Source organism: Platichthys flesus, chromosome 7, assembly GCF_949316205.1.
Source record: "Platichthys flesus chromosome 7, fPlaFle2.1, whole genome shotgun sequence".
Classification (NCBI taxonomy): domain Eukaryota; kingdom Metazoa; phylum Chordata; class Actinopteri; order Pleuronectiformes; family Pleuronectidae; genus Platichthys; species Platichthys flesus.
The window spans coordinates 27,372,705-27,395,820 of record NC_084951.1 but is presented as its reverse complement, the minus strand read 5'-3'; the positions used below and the strand labels follow the sequence as shown (position 1 = coordinate 27,395,820).

At 47.0% G+C, this 23,116-nt stretch overlaps 1 protein-coding gene across 1 annotated transcript in view; it reads right to left on the bottom strand.

Moving 5' to 3' along the window:
• The window catches only part of lama5 (laminin, alpha 5), a 72,613-nt gene extending 54,648 nt beyond the window's left edge, over window positions 1–17,965 (bottom strand). Inside the window, exons 1-2 of the mRNA XM_062391384.1 lie at window positions 17,499–17,965; window positions 13,335–13,487 (exon numbers count right to left, since the gene is read on the bottom strand). Of these exons, the coding sequence (XP_062247368.1) occupies window positions 13,335–13,487; window positions 17,499–17,753 (408 nt within the window). The 5' untranslated portion in view covers window positions 17,754–17,965. The remainder of the gene's footprint in view (window positions 1–13,334; window positions 13,488–17,498) is intronic.
• Window positions 17,966–23,116: the final 5,151 nt, after the last annotated feature.

Sequence of the window (23,116 nt, the reverse complement as noted above, 5' to 3'; positions counted from 1 at the left end):
CCCAACAGGTATTCTGTTCTCTGGGTCCAAACCCAACAGGTATTCTGTTCTCTGGGTCCAAACCCAACAGGGTTCTGTTCTCTGGATCCAAACCCAACAGGAATTCTGTTCTCTGGGTCCAAACCCAACAGGGATTCTGTTCTCTGGGTCCAAACCCATCAGGGTTCTGTTCTCTGGATCCAAACCCAACAGGTATTCTGTTCTCTGGGTCCAAACCCAACAGGGTTCTGTTCTCTGGATCCAAACCCAACAGGGTTCTGTTCTCTGGGTCCAAACCCAACAGGGATTCGGTTCTCTGGGTCCAAACCCAACAGGGTTCTGTTCTCTGGATCCAAACCCAACATGGATCTGTTCCCGGGGTCCAAAATAAAACTCAGATAGAAAATCTAATCAACAAACCCGACCAGAAACTGAATATTGCTTAAAGCTTGGGACCTGCTGGGACCTGTGTGGACCTGATGGGACCTGTTGGGACCTGTGTGGACCTGATGGGACCTGATGGGACCTGAGGGAACCTGATGGGACCTGTTGGGACCTATTAGGACCTTTTTGGACCTGATGGGACCTGTTGGGTCCTGACAGGACCTGTTGGGACCTGATCGGACCCAATGGGACCTGTTGGACCTCATGGGACCTGTTGGGACCTGTTGGGACCTGATGGGACCTTAAGACCTTAAGTTTAAAAAATACTTGTTTAAAGACGCTTCTTGTTTCACCAGTGAAACCTGAACCAGTCAGAAGATGTTCTCACTGAAATCCAAGAGGAGCTGAGAGAGTTTCACTGAGAAGGAATTCAGTCAATGGAGGAACCCCAGAGAGAGAGAGAGGGAGGGAGGGAGGGAGAGAGAGAGACGGAGGGGGGGGGGGGAGAGAGGGAGAGAGGGAGATAGAGAGAGAGAGAGGAACTTCTCATCATCAGTAACTCCTTGTTAATTGCAGCCTCCATGTTTCACCAGCTGATTCTCCAGATGTGAAGCGTTTCTCAAAGTCTCAGTCGATAACAGTCGTTATATCTGTGACATGTCGGAGCACGAGGAGCTGGAGAGGAGGAGGAGAGGGTGGAGATAATGAGGAGAGAAAAGCAGACGTGAAGGAGATAGGAGAAGGTGGAGGAGGAGGAAGAGAGGAGAGATAGTGTAATGGAAACAGTGTCAGAGGCCGGTTCTCAGGGACGTCTTATCAGAACAGAAGGAAAGGAAGGTGAGAGAAAAGACAGAGGGAGGTGAAGGGAGGTGAGGGAGAGGAGGGAGAGGAGGGAGAGGAGGGAGGTGAAGGGAGAGGAGGGAGAGGAGGGAGGTGAGGGAGAAGAGGGAGAGGAGGGAGAGGAGGGAGGTGAAGGGAGAGGAGGGAGGTGAAGGGAGAGGAGGGAGAGGAGGGAGGTGAAGGGAGAGGAGGGAGAGGAGGGAGAGGAGGGAGAGGAGGGAGAGGATCTTTCTCTTTTTGGTTCCACAGCTTCAGTTCATGTAGAAGTTGTGGTGACTCTTCTTCCTGATCAAACTGATGTTCTCGTCTTCCCTCTTTTCTTCTGACTGAAACCTTCAGGTCTTCAGCTCAGACCTTTTCTAGCTCAGAAGATTCAACTCTCAGTTAATAACTTATTCACATGATGATGTTCACACGTCTAGATTCACATGAAACAGACCTCACATACTTCACCAAATGTACTAAAGCTACATTTGGATTCTGTGAAAAACTTCAATTTATGGAGAGAATGAAAACTTTACTAAGAACAAATAATAAATATGCGTTCTTCTCCCATGAAGGAGGAGCGAAATGAACGATGCAAAGGCTTAAATGAACAGAGTGAGACTTGTAGAGAAAGAAGGATGGAAAGCAGAGGAGGAGGAGGAGGAGGAGGAGGAGGAGGAGGAGTTTATCCTCCGGATTCTTCTAGGATTGATGCCTTTTTCCACAACACTGTCTGACACTTCAACGTTCCAATGTGGAAATTGCATTGTCTGTGTGTGTGTCTGTGTGTGTCTGTGTTTGTGTGTGTGTGTGTGTGTGAAACTGACAAATCTTCCATTGGGCTTGAGCTCGAATGAGATTTTATTAAAACTTTAAATGTATTTATATCTTAAAAGCAGAAAGAAACACTGAGTTTCTCACTTGGACCAGAAAGTTCTCGAGCTTCCACATTTGCTCGGATAAAAAAAAGTCAGTTGAAAAGCTGCAGATTCACAACCTGAAAACATAATAATCATGAAAATGATCCAGATGTCGACTCAACAGAGATAAGAGCGAAATGAAAAAGGCCCCAGAGAGAAAACAGGAGGAGAAGGGAGGAGGAGGAGGAGAAGGGAGGAGAGGGGAGGAAGGTTTTCTCTCCTGTGACCTTGACTTTCTCCACTTTCCTGATTCACTCCTTCTCCTTCATGTGTTTTTTCTATTGCTCATTATAACAGACAGCTGAGACCAATCCTGTAATTAGTGAAGAATGAGAGGAGGAGGAGGAGGAGCAGGAGGAGGAAGAGGAGGATGAGGAGGAGGAGGAGGAGGAGCAGGAGGAGACGTAAACACAACCCTAGAGTAGAAGCAGCTTACTTCCTAACACACACGTCCAAACACTGAAAGCTTGTTCTCCTTCTGCTCTCTCTCCTCTCGTCTCCACAGTGCAATGCATGATGGGAGATATTGCTCAGAAAGTGACCATCGGTCGTGAACTATTATTCATGATGCATTATGGGAAACATTGAGTTCTCTGTTCAGGGTTTGAAGAGCTTCACTCAACATTCAGACAGAGCTAGATAAAGGTGAGGTCACTGTGTGGTGATCAGAACCTGCAGGTGTTTGTAGAAGGACAGAGACACAAAGTGTCCTCTGAGACGTCAGTGTCCCTGAGACTGCTTCTACAAAACAAGACGTCTCATATACAGACAGACAGACAGACACAGAGACACACAGACAGACACACACAGACACACAAACACGTCCTCTGAGACGTCAGTGTCCCTGAGACTGCTTCTACAAAACAAGACGTCTCATATCTGTCTGAGACTCACCTGATGAGGACACATTTACATTCACCACATTCAGACACACACAGACAGACAAAGACCGACACACACACAGACAGACACACACAGAGAGACACACAGGGATATTCCAGGAATGTGTTACAGTATGGGTTAATGTTGACACTCTGCTTGATGCTCCTCAGCTGTCGGCTCCACAGGAACCAGTAACAGTTGCTGCAGCTCCCAGCTCGTTTCTCTCAGTTCTGGAACAAACATGTCTGCCTGTCACGGGAAACGTCTCCACCCCCCCCCCCAACCCGCCCCCCCGCTCCCCTGACGTGTCCGCAGGTTCGAGTTCTTCAGAGAGAGGAACCAGTGCAGAGCTCCCACTCCTCTCCTGGACGACACCACGTTCACTCACAAGCTGCTTCCACTGGTGAAGATCATCAGAACCAACTGGAGTCTCATGTTCAACAGAACCCACAGCAGGAGACTGGGTCCAACTCAAGCACAACATCAAATACAAACGATTAACTTAACTTATTGACCTCACACTTCTTCCCCCTCCTCCCCTCTGTCTCCCCCCCCCCCTCCCCCTCCTTGGTTTCATTCACCGGTGAAGAAAAGAGGAGAAACTCAAACACTCAGCCGCCTGTGACCTAGAACCAATATTTACTGTCTCATTAACGAAGGAAAACCTCTTTGTCTGAGACGTTTCTTCTCCTCCTCCCACCCTCTTTCTTTTTCTCCCTGTTTCCTCACATCTTATCATCTGTGTGTTAGTGTGTGTGTGCGTGTGTGTGTGTGTCTGCGTGTGTGTGTGTGTCTGCGTGTGTGTGTGCCTTTGGGAAACCCTGATAAGTGAAACACGGGGAAAGATAACTGCTGATAGTTTCCTGATAAAACTTCCAGTCTTTAGAAAAGTAACTTTGAAAAGAGAGAAGAAAGTCATTTCGTTTCTTTTCTTTTCTCTCAGGGAATAAAATTTGTCCAAAAACTAAATGTTTAGCTTGAAGTGTTCGAGATTGAAAATATCTCTTATTCCTGCTTTTGTATTTTTAATGTATCTCACAATTAGAGACCATTCAAATATATCTTTAAAAAATCTGTTACTTTTCAGTTTTGTACAATTTCAGTTGTTTAAGCTGAAAAACCTGAGAAGCAAATTAAACTTTAAACTTTTATTTGACAGAATAAACCCCTGAAAGGTTTTTATATTGAAGTTTGTTCATTTGTTTCTATCTTTCAGTCTGGAGCAAAAAGATAAACGAAGACGAGGAGGTGAAGACGAGGAGGTGAAGCCGAGGAGGTGAAGATGAGGAGGTGAAGACGAGGAGGTGAAGACGAGGAGGTGAAAATGAGGAGGTGAAGATGAGGAGGTGAAGATGAGGAGTTGAAGACGAGGAGGTGAAGACGAGGAGGTGAAGATGAGACTTGGAACTTGGATCTAAGACGACTCAGTTTAGGAACCAGCAGCTGGTTGGTTGAGTTTGAACATGTGACATCACAGGTTTCTGTTCCAGTTGAATCTGAATGTGAACGTGTGAGATGAAGATGAGGAGGTGAAGAGAAGGAGGTGAACATGTGACATCACAGGTTTCTGATCCAGTTGAAACCGGATGTGAACGTGTGAGATGAAGATGAGGAGGTGAAGAGAAGGGGAGAGCGTGGCCTAGGGGATAGAGCGGGTGCTCTGCAACAAGAAGGTTGCCGGTTCGAATCCCACTCTATCCCATCTGCATGCCTAAGTGTCCTTGGCAAGATACTGAACCCCTAGATGGCCCCTCATAAAATGATGAGTGTTCTAAAAATGTAAGTCGCTTTGGATAAAAGCGTCAGCTAAATGACATGTAATGTAATGTAAAGAAGGAGGTGAACATGTGACATCACAGGTTTCTGATCCAGTTGAATCTGGATGTGAACGTGTGAGATGAAGATGAGGAGGTGAAGATGGAGGTGAACATGTGACATCACAGGTTTCTGATCCAGTTGAATCTGGATGTGAACGTGTGAGATGAAGATGAGGAGGTGAAGAGAAGGAGGTGAACATGTGACATCACAGGTTTCTGATCCAGTTGAATCTGAATGTGAACGTGTGAGATGAAGATGAGGGGGAGAGCGTGGCCTAGGGGATAGAGCGGGTGCTCTGCAACAAGAAGGTTGCCGGTTCGAATCCCACTCTGTCCCATCTGCATGCCTAAGTGTCCTTGGCAAGATACTGAACCCCTAAATGGCCCCTCAAAAATGTTGAGTGTTCTAAAAATGTAAGTCGCTTTGGATAAAAGCGTAAGCTAAATGACATGTAATGTAATGTAATGAGGAGGTGAAGACGAGGAGGTGAACATGTGACATCACAGGTTTCTGATCCAGTTGAATCTGGATGTGAACGTGTGAGATGAAGTCTGAACACAGAGTGACTCCACTTCTTCTCAATGAGCTCATTGTGTGATAGCAGGCAGACATTAGCATCGAGCTATTCTTAGCGTGGCTTGGCAGCGTCTCTGGTGTCACTCAGGATGATCCTGGCACAAAGTGACTTCCTGTCTGGGTTGTGTCTCCAGAGGAAGCTCCACACTGTCCTCACCCTGCAGCTGGAGACACTGGACCAGCGTCTTGATGTGACGCCAGGTCCTCCACGTGGAACCAGCATCTTATCAAACTGAGCTCAGAACAGCTGGTGGAGATAAGAACTGTCTCATTGACGCACTGCAGAGTTTGATCCATGTTTCAAACTCTACTCACTTTAGATAAAATCCAGTTTATTCTTGGATTCATTGCTGGTTCCTCAGAGACACAGACGTGTTCTGCAGGTTCTGTCTGTGAGAACAAATGTCTGAGTCAGTGTCTCTGGACATCTTCTGGATCTTCTGGATCTTCTGGATCTTCTCCTTTCTGGATTTACCTCCTGGTGAAATGTCAGAGTGAGTCCATGTGAGGAAACAGCAGGAAAGAGAGTCTGACCCAAACAGTCTCCTTCTGCTTCTTCACGTCTCAAACACCAACTAGTTTAAGAACGGCTCCATTTTAAAACAGAACGTTTGCCAGTTGAAGCAGTTAAATTCCATCTCAACCAGACTGGAAGTGAGAGGAAGGTTTGTTTTTCATGTTTGGTCTGAACAGCTTCTGTTTGGTCTACAGCATGAAGGATGAGTCAGCGCTCCACAGAGACCTTGAGACCAGCTCACATCCCACAACCACCAGGAGCAGGAGGAGAACATCTCTATCTGTGGGTTGCACAATGAGAGACGGACTTTCATGAGGACAAACACAGAGACACACGTCCCTGCTGGTGGGTTCGATGCTTCTCAAGTGGCTCATTGATTTATGGAATGTCCTTCAGTCATTCATTTCCTGTTGAGTTCCATTATCTCCCCGAGAAGTCACTTCAGCCGTTCACAACCAACTGTTTCCTCCACGTCTGTTCACCGCAGCCTTTCATGAAGGAGCTGAACGCTCTCACTGACACGAGGACGTGATGAAGGTCCATTGAGGAGGAGACGACTGACGGGCGAGCAAACACCAGAGGACAAAGGGACGGAGCTGAAAGGACGATCGGGCTCCTTCCAGCTGGAGACCAGAGTGCACATCTCACTGAGGGGTTTAACTCATGTTCTCTGGTGGTAGATTCTCTGGAAAGCACTGAGATAACATGTGAGAGGATCAGATCAGAAGATGGTTCCTCTGAGGACCAACACACTGAAGAACCAGAGGAGACATCTCATCACGAGCTGTGTCCAACAACCTTTCACATGATTCACTCAACTGTGGATTTTCTTTTGGAAGAATATTGTTTAGATCTTAACGAGACTGAAACACTTCACTACCAGTCACACACACACACACACACACACATACACACACACACATACACACACACAAATACACACACACACACACATACTTGACTATTATATCACACATGTCCACAATCCGTCTCACTGACGGACCAACAACATACAGACTGGAGAAGATCGAACCATGAACCATCTGACCGGCCCTGAACAAGTGAAAGCAGCACAGTGACTTTTTCCTGTAATAGTATTTTCTCTTTTTAACTTTTCCTTGTCTCTCTCTATTTTTCTCTGTTTTTCTCTGAGGCTGTCGCTATCTCTCTACCTCTCTCGCTCTCTCTATCTCTCTCTCTATCTATCTCTCTCTCTCTCTCTCTCTCTCTCTCTCTCTCTCTCTCTCTCTCACTCTCTCTCGCTCTCTCTCTCCAGAGGCAGGAGGACGAGACAAGGGGAGAAGGATGGACAGAGGAAGACGAGTGGATGAGAGAGAAGAAGAGGAAGCAGAAGATTAAGGGAGAGAAGAGGTGAAGAGATAAGTTGACAAGGGCAACGAGAGAGTGAGTGTGTGTGTGTGTGTGTGTGTGTGTGTGTGTTTGTGTGTGTGTGTGTGTGTGTGTGTGTGAGTGTGAGTTTGTGTGTGTCGGTGTGTGTGTGTGTGTGTGTGTGTAATGGGCGGTCAGGGAGTTCAAAGCGCCAGGAAGTTAAAAACAGAATAGCCTGACGATGACCTTTGACCTGTGACAGATCAGCAGGTTGGAACGGAACTCATGCACGACCGAGGTGCAACACACACACACACACACACACACACACACACACACACACACACACATACACACACACACACACACACACATTTAGAACAGCATTTGACATTTTAATCACAGAGTATGAATGCTTCCTTTCTGTTTCTGTCTTTCACAGCTGGAGTCTTCCTCTCCTCCTCCTCCTCCTCCTCCCCCTCCTCCTCCTCCTCCTCCTCCTCCTCCCCATCCCCCTGCTGCTCCTCCTTGCATTGCATCACTGAACAGGTTTACAAAAATGTTTTAAATAATAATTATCTTCTGTGAGGATGATGATAATGGATTCATATTAAATCAGATGTAGAAGTTCTTCTCATGAAGTTTGTTTCATGTATTTCAGTGAATTGATGTTTATTGGCTCAGAGACACTAAACAGTTAAAAACACCAGGTTTCATTTCAGATGATGAGTTTGATTCATTTCCACTCGATGCTTCATGAATCACAGTTTGGGAAAACGTCAAACTGAAGCTGAAAGTGAGCGTGTGTGTGTCAACCTGCCAACGTCAACACAACCCGACATCAACGACAACAATATCAGCAACTATTTTCAACTGCTCTCTCTCCCTCCTCTTCTCCCTCCTTCCATCCATCATCATCCCTCCTTCTCTCTGGTTTAAATACGACATCTCTCTTTCCTCTTTCTCTCTTTTCACTCGAGGCTGAATCTCTCCTATTAAGGTCAGATCTGCCTCCCTCTCTCTCTGCTCCTCTTATCCCCCCACCGCTCATTTTCCTGCCCAGTACACATAATGAATGACTGAAAAATGTGCACTGTGTGTCAGCGTTTGTGTGTTTGTGTGAGGACAGCGATTAACCCCGAACCGGAGGGACAGACGGGGAAACCAGAGGACGTCAGAAAAGGGCCTCGCTGCAGAGGACGGAGGAGACGAGGAGAGAGGGATGAAGAGAGCGAGCCCCAAAATAAAGCCAGGGAGCAACAGAGAAGAAGAAGCTGAATAAAGACACAGAGAGAGGAGCGCTATTAAAAGATGTGAGGAAGACGAGCGGTCGACTGAGTCACGACGGAAACTGGTGAAACAGAAAGAGACAAAAACAAGAGGAGACAAAGAAATACATGATGATGAGGAGCACATGTAAATCATCCAATCAGAGAGAACTGTTCAGAGATCAAATCCAAACAGAGCGAGGACACAAACACAGTGAGGTCACACAGAGACGCCTCATGAGCTCCTCCACCAGAGATCAAGAACAAGAAGCTTGATCCTCTCATTGGTCCAGATCCTCTTCTTCATGAGTCAGAGAGACACTCAACAGACCAGTCTCTGTGGCCTGAGAGTCAGAGAGAGATGAACAGAACAGAGAGGGATGAACAGAGAGAGGGATGAAGAAAGAGAAGAACAGAACAGAAGAGATGAAGAGAGAGATGAACAGAGCAGAGAGGGATGAAGAGAGAGATGAACAGAGAGAGAGATGAACAGAACAGAGAGGGATGAACAGAACAGAGGAGATGAAGAGAGAGATGAAGAGAACAGAGAGATGAAGAGAGAGATGAACAGAGAGAGGGATGAACAGAACAGAAGAGATGAAGAGAGAGATGAACAGAACAGAGAGATGAAGAGAACAGAGAGAGATGAAGAGAGAGATGAACAGAACGGAGAGAGATGAAGAGAACAGAGAGATGAAGAGAACAGAGAGATGAACAGAACAGAGAGATGAACAGAACAGAGAGATGAAGAGAGAGATGAACAGAGAGATGAAGAGAGAGATGAACAGAACAGAGAGATGAAGAGAACTGAGAGATGAAGAGAGAGATGAACAGAGAGATGAAGAGAGAGATGAACAGAAGAGAGAGATGAAGAGAACAGAGAGATGAAGAGAGAGAGATGAACAGAACGGAGAGATGAGAGTTCAGGTGATGTTCTCATTGTCATCTCACTGTATTGGACTGTTTGGTTGAATCTCTGGTATCATGACAGATGCCCCCCCGGTGCATGATTTCAGTGCAACTATCTTATTCATGTAAGAAATGAATAATGTTAATAATAATAACTCTCGACTTTTCAGCCCAAACTGCTCTGCACGTGAGAAACAGATCCTCTACACAAACCTGCAAAGTGGTTTGTGTAGAGGATCTGTTTCTCTACACAAAGTGGTTTGTGTAGAGGATCTGTTTCTCTACACAAAGTGGTTTGTGTAGAGGATCTGTTTCTCTACACAAACCTACAAAGTGGTTTGTGTAGAGGATCTGTTTCTCTACACAAAGTGGTTTGTGTAGAGGATCTGATTCATGGGACCGAGCTGAGCTGTGGCCTCGGAGCCGGCTGCTCTCCACAGGAACCGTTCACACCACATCGATGGCAGGAAGCTTTCAATCGGGAGCAGTTGGAAACACACTCTCTGTTACACACTGGGAACAATGGAGCGGCTTCAACAACTGCATGTGTGTGCGTGTCTTTGTTTGTGCCGCGGAGAAATCTGTCATCACACAGGAAATGAAAGACACGGCCGAGAGAGATGTGGAACGAGCTCCGAGGGAAGTGTTGGATTCAGAGTGAGGAGGAGGATCAAAGGCTCAGTTCACCCAAATCAAAGGATAGAGTTTCATCTAGTTAACTCAAATCAACAGGTCGTTTTTAAACCTTCTAATAGATTCAAAATGATTCTGATGCTACACAATCAGCAGGACACTCCTGAGAATATCCAGAGAAACTGACCCTTGACCTGTGTGATCCCTCAGGAGAAGGTCTGGAGATTCTCCTGAGGCCAGAGCAGGTCTGGAGTCAGCTGAGGACTCGGAGGTGTCCCTCAGATCACGTCTCTGACAGGTCTGATGACAGGGAGACAAATTCTGTGACTCAGGAAGTGAAGACAAAGAGAGGACCCCACCTGAAGAACACACACTCTCTAATAACAGGCTGACAAACATCCCTCCTCCTCCTCTTTCCATCCCTCCTCCTCTGCTCAGTGTTCTGCCTCTCCTTCCTTCCTCCTCCTCCTCCTCCTCCTCCTCCTCCTCTTCCCTTCCTGTGAATTTTCCTCCTTTTCCCTTCAAACTGTATTTATTGCTCCTTCGTGCCGTCTGCCTTTAATTGCTCTACGTGAATTTTCCACCTCGTCTCCTTCACCTGTTATAACAACACTTCCACTACCACACACCTGAGGAATGAAGCTGCGTGCACACACACACAAACACACACACACACACACGCACACACACACACACACACACACACACACGTGAGCGCACATGTCATCAGTCTCAACTCAACAACAGTGAATTGTGTTCCACCTCGACCTCATCGTGGAGGATGCATGTTGCTCGGCCTCGGGCGTCTCACAAAACTTTCTGTAGAATTATGTTCAGGTTCTCATCCTCAACATCTTTTATTAAACCTTTTTTCTAAACTATAACATGTTTAGTTGTTATGCGTCTAGTTGTTAAAAGGAATTAACTCTCAAACTCGTGTCCAAGCTTCAGGAGACATGGTAAGAATCTCCTCTTGTGTTCCTGAGTCATGGTGTTAAATAGAGACCAGAGATTTATGACATCATAATGAAGTTGACCTTTGACCTTTGAGATATAGCATGTCATCACTTCATCAATTTATAAAATCCAAAAGGTCAAAAAACACATCTTGTGAAGTCACATATTCCAAATTCCAGCTCACTGTTGAGTCCAAGTGGACGTTTGTGATGAATGAATGAAGAGTGAGACTTAGAAGAAGAAAGGACGCTAGAAGAGGAGATGGAAGAGAGGAGGAAGAGGAGAAAGAGGAGGAGCAGGGCCAATGAGGAAGAGGGTGATGGTGAAGAAGAATGCCAGGAGGAGATAGCAGGAGAGAGAAGACGGGAAAGTGGAGGAGATAGAAAGGTTCTATATTGAGACGGTTTATCTGAAGACCACAGTGAGCGGGGGGGGGGGCTGATGATCGTTATTTAAAGAATCAAACAGACGGACGACAGAAAACAACAGAGGAAGAGGACGAGGAGGACGAGGAGGACGAGGAGGACGAGGAGGACGAGGTGTCTTCACCTTGAGACGCCTCTCGTCTTATCTCGTCCTTGGACATCGAGGGACACGTTGGGAATGTGTGATTGTGTTACTGTCCACATGAAAGTGAAAGACGCCACAGTAGTTCAGCAGGATCTGGAAGTTTCTACTGGATCATATATGTTCCACTTTACTGCATATATGAAGGGGGGGGGGGGGGGGGGGGGGCAGGTGGGTGATTTAACGAGCCTCCCCCTCTACGGGTTGAGACAGGTTACTGACATTCCAATCTCTCCCTCCTCTCTTTGTCTTTCATTCACCCAGAGGCAGGGGGTTGACACACAACACACACACACACACACACACACACACACACACTCATAATCCCTGGCCGTAGCCCACCTACATTCTTTCAAGACAAACTGAGCCCTGGTAACTGGAGACCCTTCACCTCCATGTTTACTGTCTCTCTCCGTTAAGTCGTGAAAAGCTGCTGATATGATTCATGTGAAGAATCAAACTGATTCTGGATCTGGAGTCAAACACAAAACAAACTGAAACCTGCAGGTTTGGTGTAGTTAGCATCAATCTGTTTAAAGTTCTAGAGAAGTTGAACCACAACGTGATTACAACACGACTAAAGTGAACTAAAAATGTAAAGTTCTGCAAATCTAATATCTGTTCAACTTGAGCCTCAATGTTCTGTAAGTCAATTTACTGAAATTAATGATACAAGGACAAAAATCTGACATGTGCTTATCAAAAAACATTTAAATATATTGATCCAAAGGGTTTATAAATATAGAAACCTAGAGAAACGTCACTGAAGGCTGTGACGTCATGAGATCACGTGATGAGGAGGAATCATCGTTAAGACTAGTTCTGAATTATTCACTGAGTTTAACAGGATCTCTCACGAGACGCCTGTTCTCAGAGGTTTAGAGACTTTCTATGTTTTATTTTATCATTTCAACATGTAAACAGGCTCATAAAGCTTTAAAAGACTGAGAGAGAGAGAGAGGGAGAGGGAGAGAGAGAGAGAGAGAGAGAGAGAGAGAGAGAGAGGGGAAGAGGAGCGACCAAAGAGTGAAGAGAAAAGGGGTGAAAGATGGATGAAGGGGAAACCTGAATTCCAGGCCTGAAAACACACACGCACACATGCACACTCACACACTCGCACACACACGCACACACACACACACACACACACACACACACACACACACACACAAAGTGTCTCTCCACTCGAGCAAGAGGAGGGGACACAAAGAGTCACATTCAGAAACCAGGTTGTTCACAGAGCGACGTTCAGACTGACAACCTGGTTCATGTGTGTGTGTTGTGTTGCTCCTCAGTGTTTCCTCGTGTGTGTGTCGACCTGCAGACGAGCAACATGTTTGTGTTTCCTTCTCACGTATCAATGAACAGCAGCCACAACAAACTGAGCCTCCGGCCAAAAGCAAGCGGCTCTAAACCTGCAGCTTTCAGGCTGAGCTGCAGGAGGCTGCAGGTCGGACTCACTCATCGTTCATTCTGTGAGTGAAGAGGCCGACAGTTCACCAGCCAGCAGCAGACAGAGAGAGAGAGAGAGAGAGAGAGAGAGAGAGAGAGAGGGACAGAATGTGTCCACGAGCTTTCAGACAAAAGCAAAAAGACAAGTGAAACATGTTTGTGCTGCAGAAAAACACTTTTTCATCTCAAGACAAATGAAAACACAAGAAAGTGCAGAAGACGAATCCCAGACTCGTCTTCATCATCAGGAGCAACAAGCTACAGATCTGAAGACAGCACAGTGCAGCACAGAGCTGTGTGTCCCAGTGTCCGTCCTACCTGTCCCAGGTTCAGGGTGACGTTGACCTCGTTGAACTCCGTGCTGCGGGACAGAGGCGGGCTCTGCCACCAGCGCTCCGTCCCGTCGATGGCGTTGGTGATGGGACGAGCCCGGTCGCTCTCCCCCTGGCTGCAGATGTCACAGTATTGGCCCTGAGGAGACAGAGAAGACAAGTGGGAATCAGACGAGGACGGAAAGGACACGGGAGACAACCTGTCTCAGGAGAAAGTCGTTTAGTGCTCGCGTTGAACCCGTGTGTCCTGGACGAGCTGAAACACCAAAGTGCTGTGGATGAGAAGCAGCCGCGAGGCCGTGAGTGACTGAGTGCTGGAGTTTCCTCATCAGCCGTCCACTGCTCCTGACGTCTTTAAAACACCTGGAGATAAGTCTGGAGACTTTCAGGACAAACCTCAGCTCCTTCACGCTGGAGAGAGAGTCACAGTCTCTGTTCACTGGGTCTGGACTTTCTCTTTCACATTTATCTAATTATCTTTCTAGAATAAAAACGACTCCTGGAGAATGAATGATGGAGCAACTCGGACAGGATGTTATTGATTCACACCTCAGTGAGGCCGGAGACTTAAAGTCTCAGCTGCAGCTGGGAGTCTCAGGAAGCGTCTCTGAAAGGAGGACATTCTCCTGTTTGTCCCCGGAGCACCTGGCTCAGGTTTCTATCAGCTCCTCAGGACGGGGACTCGCTCACAGACGCTCCCGCCTCCGGGATTAGATTTCTGCTTGTGAGTTTTACCTGTCTAATAAATCCAATCCCCATTTTCTGTTTGCCTGTTCTGACTTCATTCACTTTCTCACTCCTGTCTCAACCAGCACTGCTCAGTGGGAGGAGCCAATGAAACAGTCATACCCCTTATTTAAAATACAGCAGTTTGCTCTCATACTTTCATTTGTCACTCGAGATGTTTTAAGACTTGAACTGAATTACAGACGTGTTCTGACCTGTTCCTGACATGTGAGGAACATGCTCCTGACATGTTCCTCACATGTTCCTCACATGTTCCTCACATGTTCTGCAGGTTCTATCTGTGAGAACGATAAAACCTGCCTCAATCCAGATCTTTCAGTTCCAAACATCTGTGAGCGAATCCTCTCCATCAGAATCTCTTGATTCTCACTCAGCAGCTGATGAATGGAAGTGTCTGGTGGTTAGTGAAGGTGTCCACTTGAAGCTGCTCTGTGGTTCCAGAGCTTCTCTCCTCTCACATAATGTGTGGGAGCTTCTGCCCCCGAGCCCTGCTGGCTGTGTAAGCGTTAGCATAAACTAAACAAGCAGGGACCCGAACAAAAGGCAGAGTTACAAGATATAATCACTTCAGGTCACTGAGGTCAGAGGTCGCTGCTCGGCCTCTGACTCCACCCCTCCACCACGTCTCTCCCAGAGCTGTCAATCAACCGGAGATGCTCTGGTGTTCACACTTAATGAACTGTGTGAACTCAATCTAATTCTAATGACCATTCTTTAAAGGAGTCGGACGACCATGAGCTTCACTTTGCTCCCGACCTATTGGGATTGAATACGTTTTAATATTCCACATGAATAAACTTCAAGACCACAGCCACATGAGATACAGACGAACAGAAGAAGCTCCATCACAGCAGCAGCTTCAGGGACTTCACAGTCGAGCTTCACAGACAGTTAAACGTCTGCAGGTTATGAGTTGTTCTTCCACCTGCAGGCAGCTGGGCTCTGCTCCTCACTCCTCCTGTGATGAGCCTCCCGTGCCACCGGGTGTGATCTGCTCTGGTGTCGTGCACCGAGCCGCTCCCAGCCCAGGAGATCCAGGGGTTTTAAAAAGGAGAGGAAGGTGGCGCTGCACAGAGGCCCTCACCGGGAGCTCGCCGACAGGAAGTGACATCTCTAAAGGAGTGTTTGGTGGAGTGAGACGTCGGGGGGGGGGCTTCTGTCAAGCTCTCTTTCTCACTGTTTCTCTCAGTTTTCTTTCACGTCATCCGTTCATTCCTCTGTCATCAGCCAAAAGGCCACTGGGAGCTGACCTTCCAGTCTGTGGACTAATCAAGAGAGGAGGTGGAGGTTCCTGCAGACTGTCGTTCACAGCTTCACGACCGGTGGAGATCAGGCACATCAGCCTTCTGACGCAGTGAACGCACAAAACTACACAACGAGAGGAGGGAGAGTTACACAATCGTCTCACTTCCATCCATCAACTCAAACTCCAGCAGTCACAAGCTCTCAGCCGTCCAGCAGCTTCCCCCTCAGGAGAGGAAACGCTGCAGTGATATGATCTCGGGGGGGTTTCTGGAGAATGAAGCTCCCTGAAGCTTCAGCAGATACAACAGGTCGACACACGTTCAACCTCCTCTGATCAGCACTCACACACTCACGTGCACGACCTATTCATAGACAGCAGAAAGACGAAGCTTTAAAATCCAACCCGAGGGAATTTAACAAAAAAGGAGATTTTTACACACACACACACACACTCACACACACAAACACACACACACACACACATCTTCCTGCTGATTTTAATTAATAAAAACACTCTCACATCTCACATTCAAATCAAAATAGGATTAACCTGCGTGTGTTTTCTGACTGTGTGTGTGTTTGTGTGTGTGTGTTGGGGGGGGGGGGGGGGGTGCAGTGAAAGAACAAGTGGGCCGACCCACAATAGCTCAGCAAAGTGGACTGACCCTCTGATCCTGAACACATAAAGCAGAGCTCCTCCAGCTAATGAGCAGATTTTCTAGGCTTCATGTTGTTTCCTGAGCTTTGAGCAGCAACATGTCATCTTCAGGCAGATCCCACCTGATGAGGGGACAGTCCGTCTCATCGTCCTCGTGGGGACGGGGGACGGACGTGGTCGGGTCCAGGTCTGAGTTGGTAAAGAACCAGGTTTCACAGCAGATCGTGTTAAGTTAGAAACTGAACGATGAAGTTCTTCTTCTCCCTCGGACTCTTCACCTCCTGCTGTTCACTGAGTCCCTCTGCTGATCACTCCACTTCTATCTCACCTCCTTAACATCTGGGCGTCTGATCGAATCATAAGTCACGTGTTCTGTAATATTAAATCAGAAGCAGATCACGGACTCTAATGACCCCTGTGCTGCAGCAGCAAGTGGATCAACTCTGGTTCTCAGATCTGCTAACGAGCGTCACCGCGTCCAGAGGAGGCACCGCGCCGGGCTCTGATTGGACGACACGGGTCAGTCACCGCAAGGAATGTAGGGAACAGGTGGGAGAGAGAAGGAGTAGAGAGAGAGAGAGAGAGAGAGAGAGAGAGAGAGAGGGCAATCAGCCAGCACGTTATCACCCTCTGGCCTGATTTAATGTTTAACCCATGAAACTGCAATAACCCTCTGTGGAGGGAACTCCTGATACCTGGAGGCTTCTTGTCAGACACACTGCAGGCCTCCTGCTCCTGCTCCTGCTCCTGCTCCTGCTCCTGCTCCTGCTCCTCCTGCTCCTTTTTACAAGCTCACAATCTCATCCCCACATTAAAAACTCATCTGCACGTGGTGGTTATCAGCGTCTGTGGAGTCGCTCCTCATATAAGTGTAGTCAGGTGAAATGAGGAGCTGGCCGAGCAGAGGGAGATCCCTGCTGACCTCCTCTGTGCCCTCCGGGGAGCAGCGCCTCCTTTTCACACGAGGGCTGGGATTCACAACAAGAGGTTTGATGATACCAAAGGAGAAGTAAGAGGAGCGGCAGTGACTCTGAGGTGAAGCTTCTCAAAGATAAGAAGATCAAACAGGAGACATGTGATTCTGAGCAAAGAACCAATAACCTCCTCCAGCTGCCCTCCCTGTGAAACACCAGGAGGCTGCTCCGGCTTGGTTTCATTTATTCCATTTATTCATGGTCTGTCTGTCTTACATGAGTTTGTGTTTATAGAAAAACTGAAGGAATCGCAACTATTTGATATTTCACCTTAGAGCCTCTATAGAAACATGATGTAGTCACAACACTTATTCACCTGAGCACCACAATCACACTATTAATGTTAGTTCTGAACAGCTGGACATCAGGTCATCAGAGAAGCTGTAGGAGCCTCATTTAATAACTGACTGTAATAACTCTGTAACATGAAGAGCAGTCTTCAGGTCAAACTCAGTGTGTTCATTATCAGTCTTCATTAACACTGAATTGACTCTCTGATATTAAAGGACCTGGTTCCGGGTCTCACCTGGATGGTCTGGCTCGGGTCCCCGGACACCGGGCCTCCCACCAGCTTGCAGTACAGGTCCCGCAGCGACCTGCCGGCCTCGTCCTCCCCGCAGGTCGCGCTGGCGGTGATCTTCGTGCCCTCGGCCAGGTTGAAGTACGGCGGGTGGAGGCTGAAGCCGTTCAGCCCGGAGCTCTGGAGCCGCTGGGCCGCGCACAGCCGCCCGCAGAGCAGCAGCAGCGGCCACAGCAGCAGCGGGGCGCCGCGCGCCATCATCCGCACCTGCGCCACGGATCCGGGAGGACACGGGGGACACGGGGGACAGCGGAGGACAAGGGAAGACAAGGGAGGAAGTCAGGAGCCCGAGCGGAGAGCTTCACGTCCCGGGGAGACACGCACCAGGAGCCGGGGGAGCGCACAGCGACGCGCGGGACAAGGAGCGAGGAAGAGGAGGAAAGTTGGTCCCGGAGCGGAGCGCGTCGAAGTGAGTGTCCTCTCTCTCTCCCCCCCCAGCCTGTGTGTCGCTCTACCCTCCTCACCCCCTCCCTGTGGTTGGAGGAGGGGTTAACCTCCCCCACCGGGTGAATGAGTCATTACACAAACTATTATTTATATACTTCATTATTCTCACGGTTATTAATGTGTCGAGCCTCAAACTGGATGAAAGACAGAATCATCACAACACCAGAGAAGATGTAGAAACTTAAAACCATTCAAATGATTCACATATATTACATCTGCAGTGCACATTGAATAAAGTATATTTCATCTAATATAGATTTTATTAACTTGTCATAACGAGGGCAACACAGCAGATAATATCTAGATTCAACTCACACCTGAACAGACTGATGAAGGTTTCATACAAACATAATATCATTCAGCTTCTTGAGAAACCTAATCATTAATTATATGATTAAGAAGGAGCTTCTCTCCTCCTCCATCCATCTGTCCTCTGATCTGTTTGAAGAATGCACATTAATCTGCATTTATACAAATATACATATAAATGGATGAAAGGCTCATCTTCATCACGGGTGCAATAATAATATTAAACAGTTATTCCCACGTTAGTTTGCTTTCTTCCTTCCTCTGTTGTTTATTCTCATTTTATTATTTTGTAAAGGAAGACACACACTTTATGATCCAACACCTCACAAACCTGATGATTACAATGACTTTATAATAACTGTCACTTCTTCTGCTTATAACAACAATCAGGATATTACTGTCATTGATCTCACAGCCACACACTGACAGACAACAAATGAGACACACACACACAACCAGTTGGTCAGAACAGACACACACAGATGACCACACACTTAGATCAAGCGTTTAGATTGAACACACCCCCAATACACTGGAGTCCTCCATGTTAGCAGACGGGACATGGACCAAACCAAAGCAGAAGATGAAGAAGATGTTTGTCAAAGATGGTTCGGTCCGTTCGTGGTGAGCCTGAACTGAATGAGGAGATTTATCATTTCAGGTTTGATGCAAAGACTTTGTTTTTATTCATATGAAACCTCCAGGAAACACCTGAGCAGCTGTGTGTGTCTGTGTGTGTGTGTCTGTGTATGTCTGCGTGTGTGTGTGTGTGTGTGTTCTCATGGACACTGAAGCACTGCTATCTAATTAAGCTACAGGAACCACTTTAGAAGATGAAAGAGTTTCTCGACCACACATACACACACACACACGCACACACACAGACACACACAGTGAACAGCTGCTCAGGTGAGTCTATGTGATATTTTCAGTCTCAAGAGGATTTATTTATTCTTCCAGAAACAAATCCCCTCCAGAAAGAAAAAGAGGAAAGTTACAAACCTCCAGCAGGTGAAGTTGTGTCCATGTTTGTGTCGTCTACACAAACCAGAGTCACACATCCACTTCCTCCATCGTCTGCCAAGCACACGCTGAACTGTGACCTGTGGACTGCCCCCCCCCCCCCCCCCCACACACACACAGGGCTCTTGAAGGAGTGTGTTAATGCTTCAGAGCTCACTTCACTGACACACTAGAACATTCCTCCAGGTCCCATCTCGGCCTGAACACACATGGTCCTCCACTGGACCACAGTTCCCCCCCCCCCCCCCCCCCCCCCAGTCATAGGTCCTACAGGCTGGAACACGTGGACACGACAGGAGGATCCTACGTTTGTGTGGAAAGTGAAAGAAGCTGCATCACACACAGCTCCTCGTTTCACTGCACTAATCCTCTCTCTCTCTCTCTCCCTCTCTCTCTCTCCCTCTCTCTCTCTCTCTCTCTCTCTCTCTCTCTCTCTCTCTCTGAACTTTAGAACTAATCTACTTCCTGGTTACCACGGAAACCACAAGAAGAAGGGAGGGATTGGCCACTTGTCGTCGTGGAAACTGCTAACTGCTCCGTGAAAGAAGCCACTTGCCCCCCCCCCCCCCCCCCCCCCCCCCCGGTCCCTGAGTGCACACACACACACACACACACACACATACACACACAGGAAGAAGTTGTGAATGTAGAAAGAAAGTCAGAATGAAAAGGAGAAGTGTGTGAGGAAAGGAGAGAAGGAAGGATGGAGGTGTGGCCCTCAGTTTCCCATCAGCCCCGGTGTTCAGTAGCGTCTGCACAAACACACAATCTGTTACACAGGAGCGCACACTTTAAAGAAACAACCCTATATGGATGATAAAAGATGAAATCAGCAGAAGGTGCACATTCTGAAGATTAGTGATTTCTGTGAAAATCAACATTCATAAGATTTAAACAACAGACGCGTGTCTGTCTGTAGTTAAATAAACATCTACCTCACTACATCCTCTCAGTTTGATGATGAAGATGAATAAACCTGCCCGGTGTGATCAGCGACATTCACAATAAGTGATCATACATTAAGTGTAATAAGATCATAATTAATGTAAAGGTCAGAGGAGGTTTCTTTTCTCTGTGAGAAACAGTAAATCCGTCCTCTCGGGTCATTTTGGTGGAAATTCTTTCTTTTCTCTCATTTTCTAAAATCTCAGTGACGGAAAACTTGATGTTAACGTGTTCTGTGAAGGAGCCGTCATGTGACATGTATTTTAAAACAGATCAAACCCTTCATGTCCTCAGCGTGTGGTGGAAATCAGACTCTTCTAAATCCATCTGCCTGTCTGGCTCGAGTCAAAACATTTCTTAATGCTCTTATCAGCAAAAGTTACACACATGCAGACGACAACAGTAAATGTTGTGTGTCTGTTCGCAGCATTCCTCCGTCTGCTGGTCCGGGATCTGAGAGGAGTCCCAGAGAGCTGAGGGCGGATGTGTGTGAAGTGCTGTGGGCTGGGGAGGGGTGTGTGTGTGAGTGTGTGTCTGTCTGTGTGTGTGTGTGTGTGTGTGGCAGGTACCTACATGTCCTTTGCTGTGTCTCCTCCGGATGGGGCCTCTCCGTCTCTCTGTCTCCCTCCGGCCTGGATAAAGGATCAGAGCCTGAGGTCCCTGATGCAGGTCGGACCCTCCAGCTCTTTAATCCAGATCTCTGCAGACCCCCTGGATTCACCTGAGGGTCAGCATCATGGTGGACGGTGAACATCTGGAGGCAGGAGGCCACTTCGGGACATGAACCGGCCCAACAGGCGCCTTCCTTAAATCCACGGGGGGGGGGAATACGACTTGGTGGCTTTTAGAGCAACACTCTGAAACTTAAAGGTTTCATTTGAACTGTGCCTGTAGAGGGCGCTGTGGCTCAGTCACACTCACATAGTGTGTCTTTAAAAGGTAGAAAAGCAGAAGTGACAAAAAGCTGCTTAACCGACAAACACAAGAACCCACTGACACACACGTACTGTGTTAAAGATGATCACATCTGTATATGAGGACATAACACAACACTATAAGGATTCTACATCCCTCATTCCATGGCTGACACAGAGTTCTTTGTCTGGGTGTGTGTCTGTGTGTGTGTTTGTGTGTGTGTGTTAAAGGTATGCAGAGGGCCAGGTGAGGGAGTTCAGGGCGGGGGGGGGGGGGGGGTAAGAGGGGCTTCCATCCCTTTATGTAAAGATCATTGTGTGACGAGCTGAGACTCGTCGGCTGAGGAGCTCGACACATATTTAACATTCAGACTCAGACCTGACGAGTGGAACTCAGAGAATCAGAGCAGTGGTGACTCTAACGTCTGTGCCATGGATCAGATTCATGAGTTCATGGTGCAGCTCCATCATTCATTCATTCATTCATTCATTCTGCAAAGTCTGACCCTGAAGCTCAGGAAGGTTTCATTAGACTTGAAACTAGAGACTGAGACATGAACTCCTGAATGTTCACTGACGCCCCCTGCTGGTCAGTACACAGAAGACAGGTTCCAGTCACTTCTGCACTGAGTGTGTTTTCATTAAAGTTTGAAGTTACCAATCAGAACCCTGCAGGTCAATCTTGATCTGCATGAGATGTAAACACAGGTTCTCCTGCTTCACTCTAGAGCTCAGAGCAGAACCCAGGTCGGGTTCCAGTGACTGAACTCAACGTGTTCCAGATCTTCACATTCCTCGGCCCCCCCGTGTGGGAAAGACGTGAGGTGAGGACGATCCTGATGATGACCTCCGTCTCCTCTGCTCCTCAGCTGAAGGGAGAAGGTCTGGGAACGAGGCCGTAAAGCAGCAGCTGATGACAGCGTTCCCTGAGGTTGTGGTCGATCACCTCCACTCTGTGTTTAGACTAAATGAGCAGTGGAGCCCTGTTATTCCCACTCTGACCTCACTGGTTCTTTGAAAGCCAGATGGTGCTGGGATCCGAGCGGGACTGAAACACACCTCTGCTGCTTTCAAAGAGTCTGACATCAGGGTTGTGTAACAGTCAAGGCGCCAATCACAAAATTGAGAAAACAAACTAAAACGGCCTGTTTCTATTAAACGAGTCAGAAAAGGCAGCATTTGAAAAAAAACTGCAACAAGTAAAATCAAATTAAATGAGATTTAATTGAACATAATGAATAAAAGCATCATATTCAAAAAGTTTTCATATAGTTAGAAGAAACTTAATCATTACAAATAAATGGCAATGACCCTTTAGTCCCGGTTTGTCTGTATTTGATCCTTAAATATAAATATTAGGTTTCGATATTTATATAATATTAATATATTACATTGGAAAGATGGAAATTTCGTTTCCTGTACAACACTGCCCTCTGCTGGTTAGGATAAGATATAGCGAGGATGGGCTTCTGATTAAATTTGACTTATTTCACGATAACCTGCATTAAAAACATCAACTGATCTAATCAGCGGTTTGAAACGTTTCAGAGGATTTACACTCAGATCATATTCACTTTACTGCCGTGACTTTTATCACAATCCATTAACTCGCTGAACTTTTTAATTACTGCATTTAATAAATCTAACCTGATATAAACAAAGAAACCAGAAAATACCAGAGTATAATGAATTTGTTTCATGAACATTTCCCAGTTCCCATATTTTTATGTTGAAGTTTATGATGGTCTTATCTACCTCCAGCTTCTCTGTGCAGATTTACAGTTTTTTTCAGTTGCTTAAGCTCGATTTTCAAAACAGGGCCCGGTGTTTCAAACACTACACACAATCAGCACAACCACACACACAACCAGCAGAACACCTCAGATCCTTTGCAAATGAAACACTCTTGTAAAAACTATACACTAA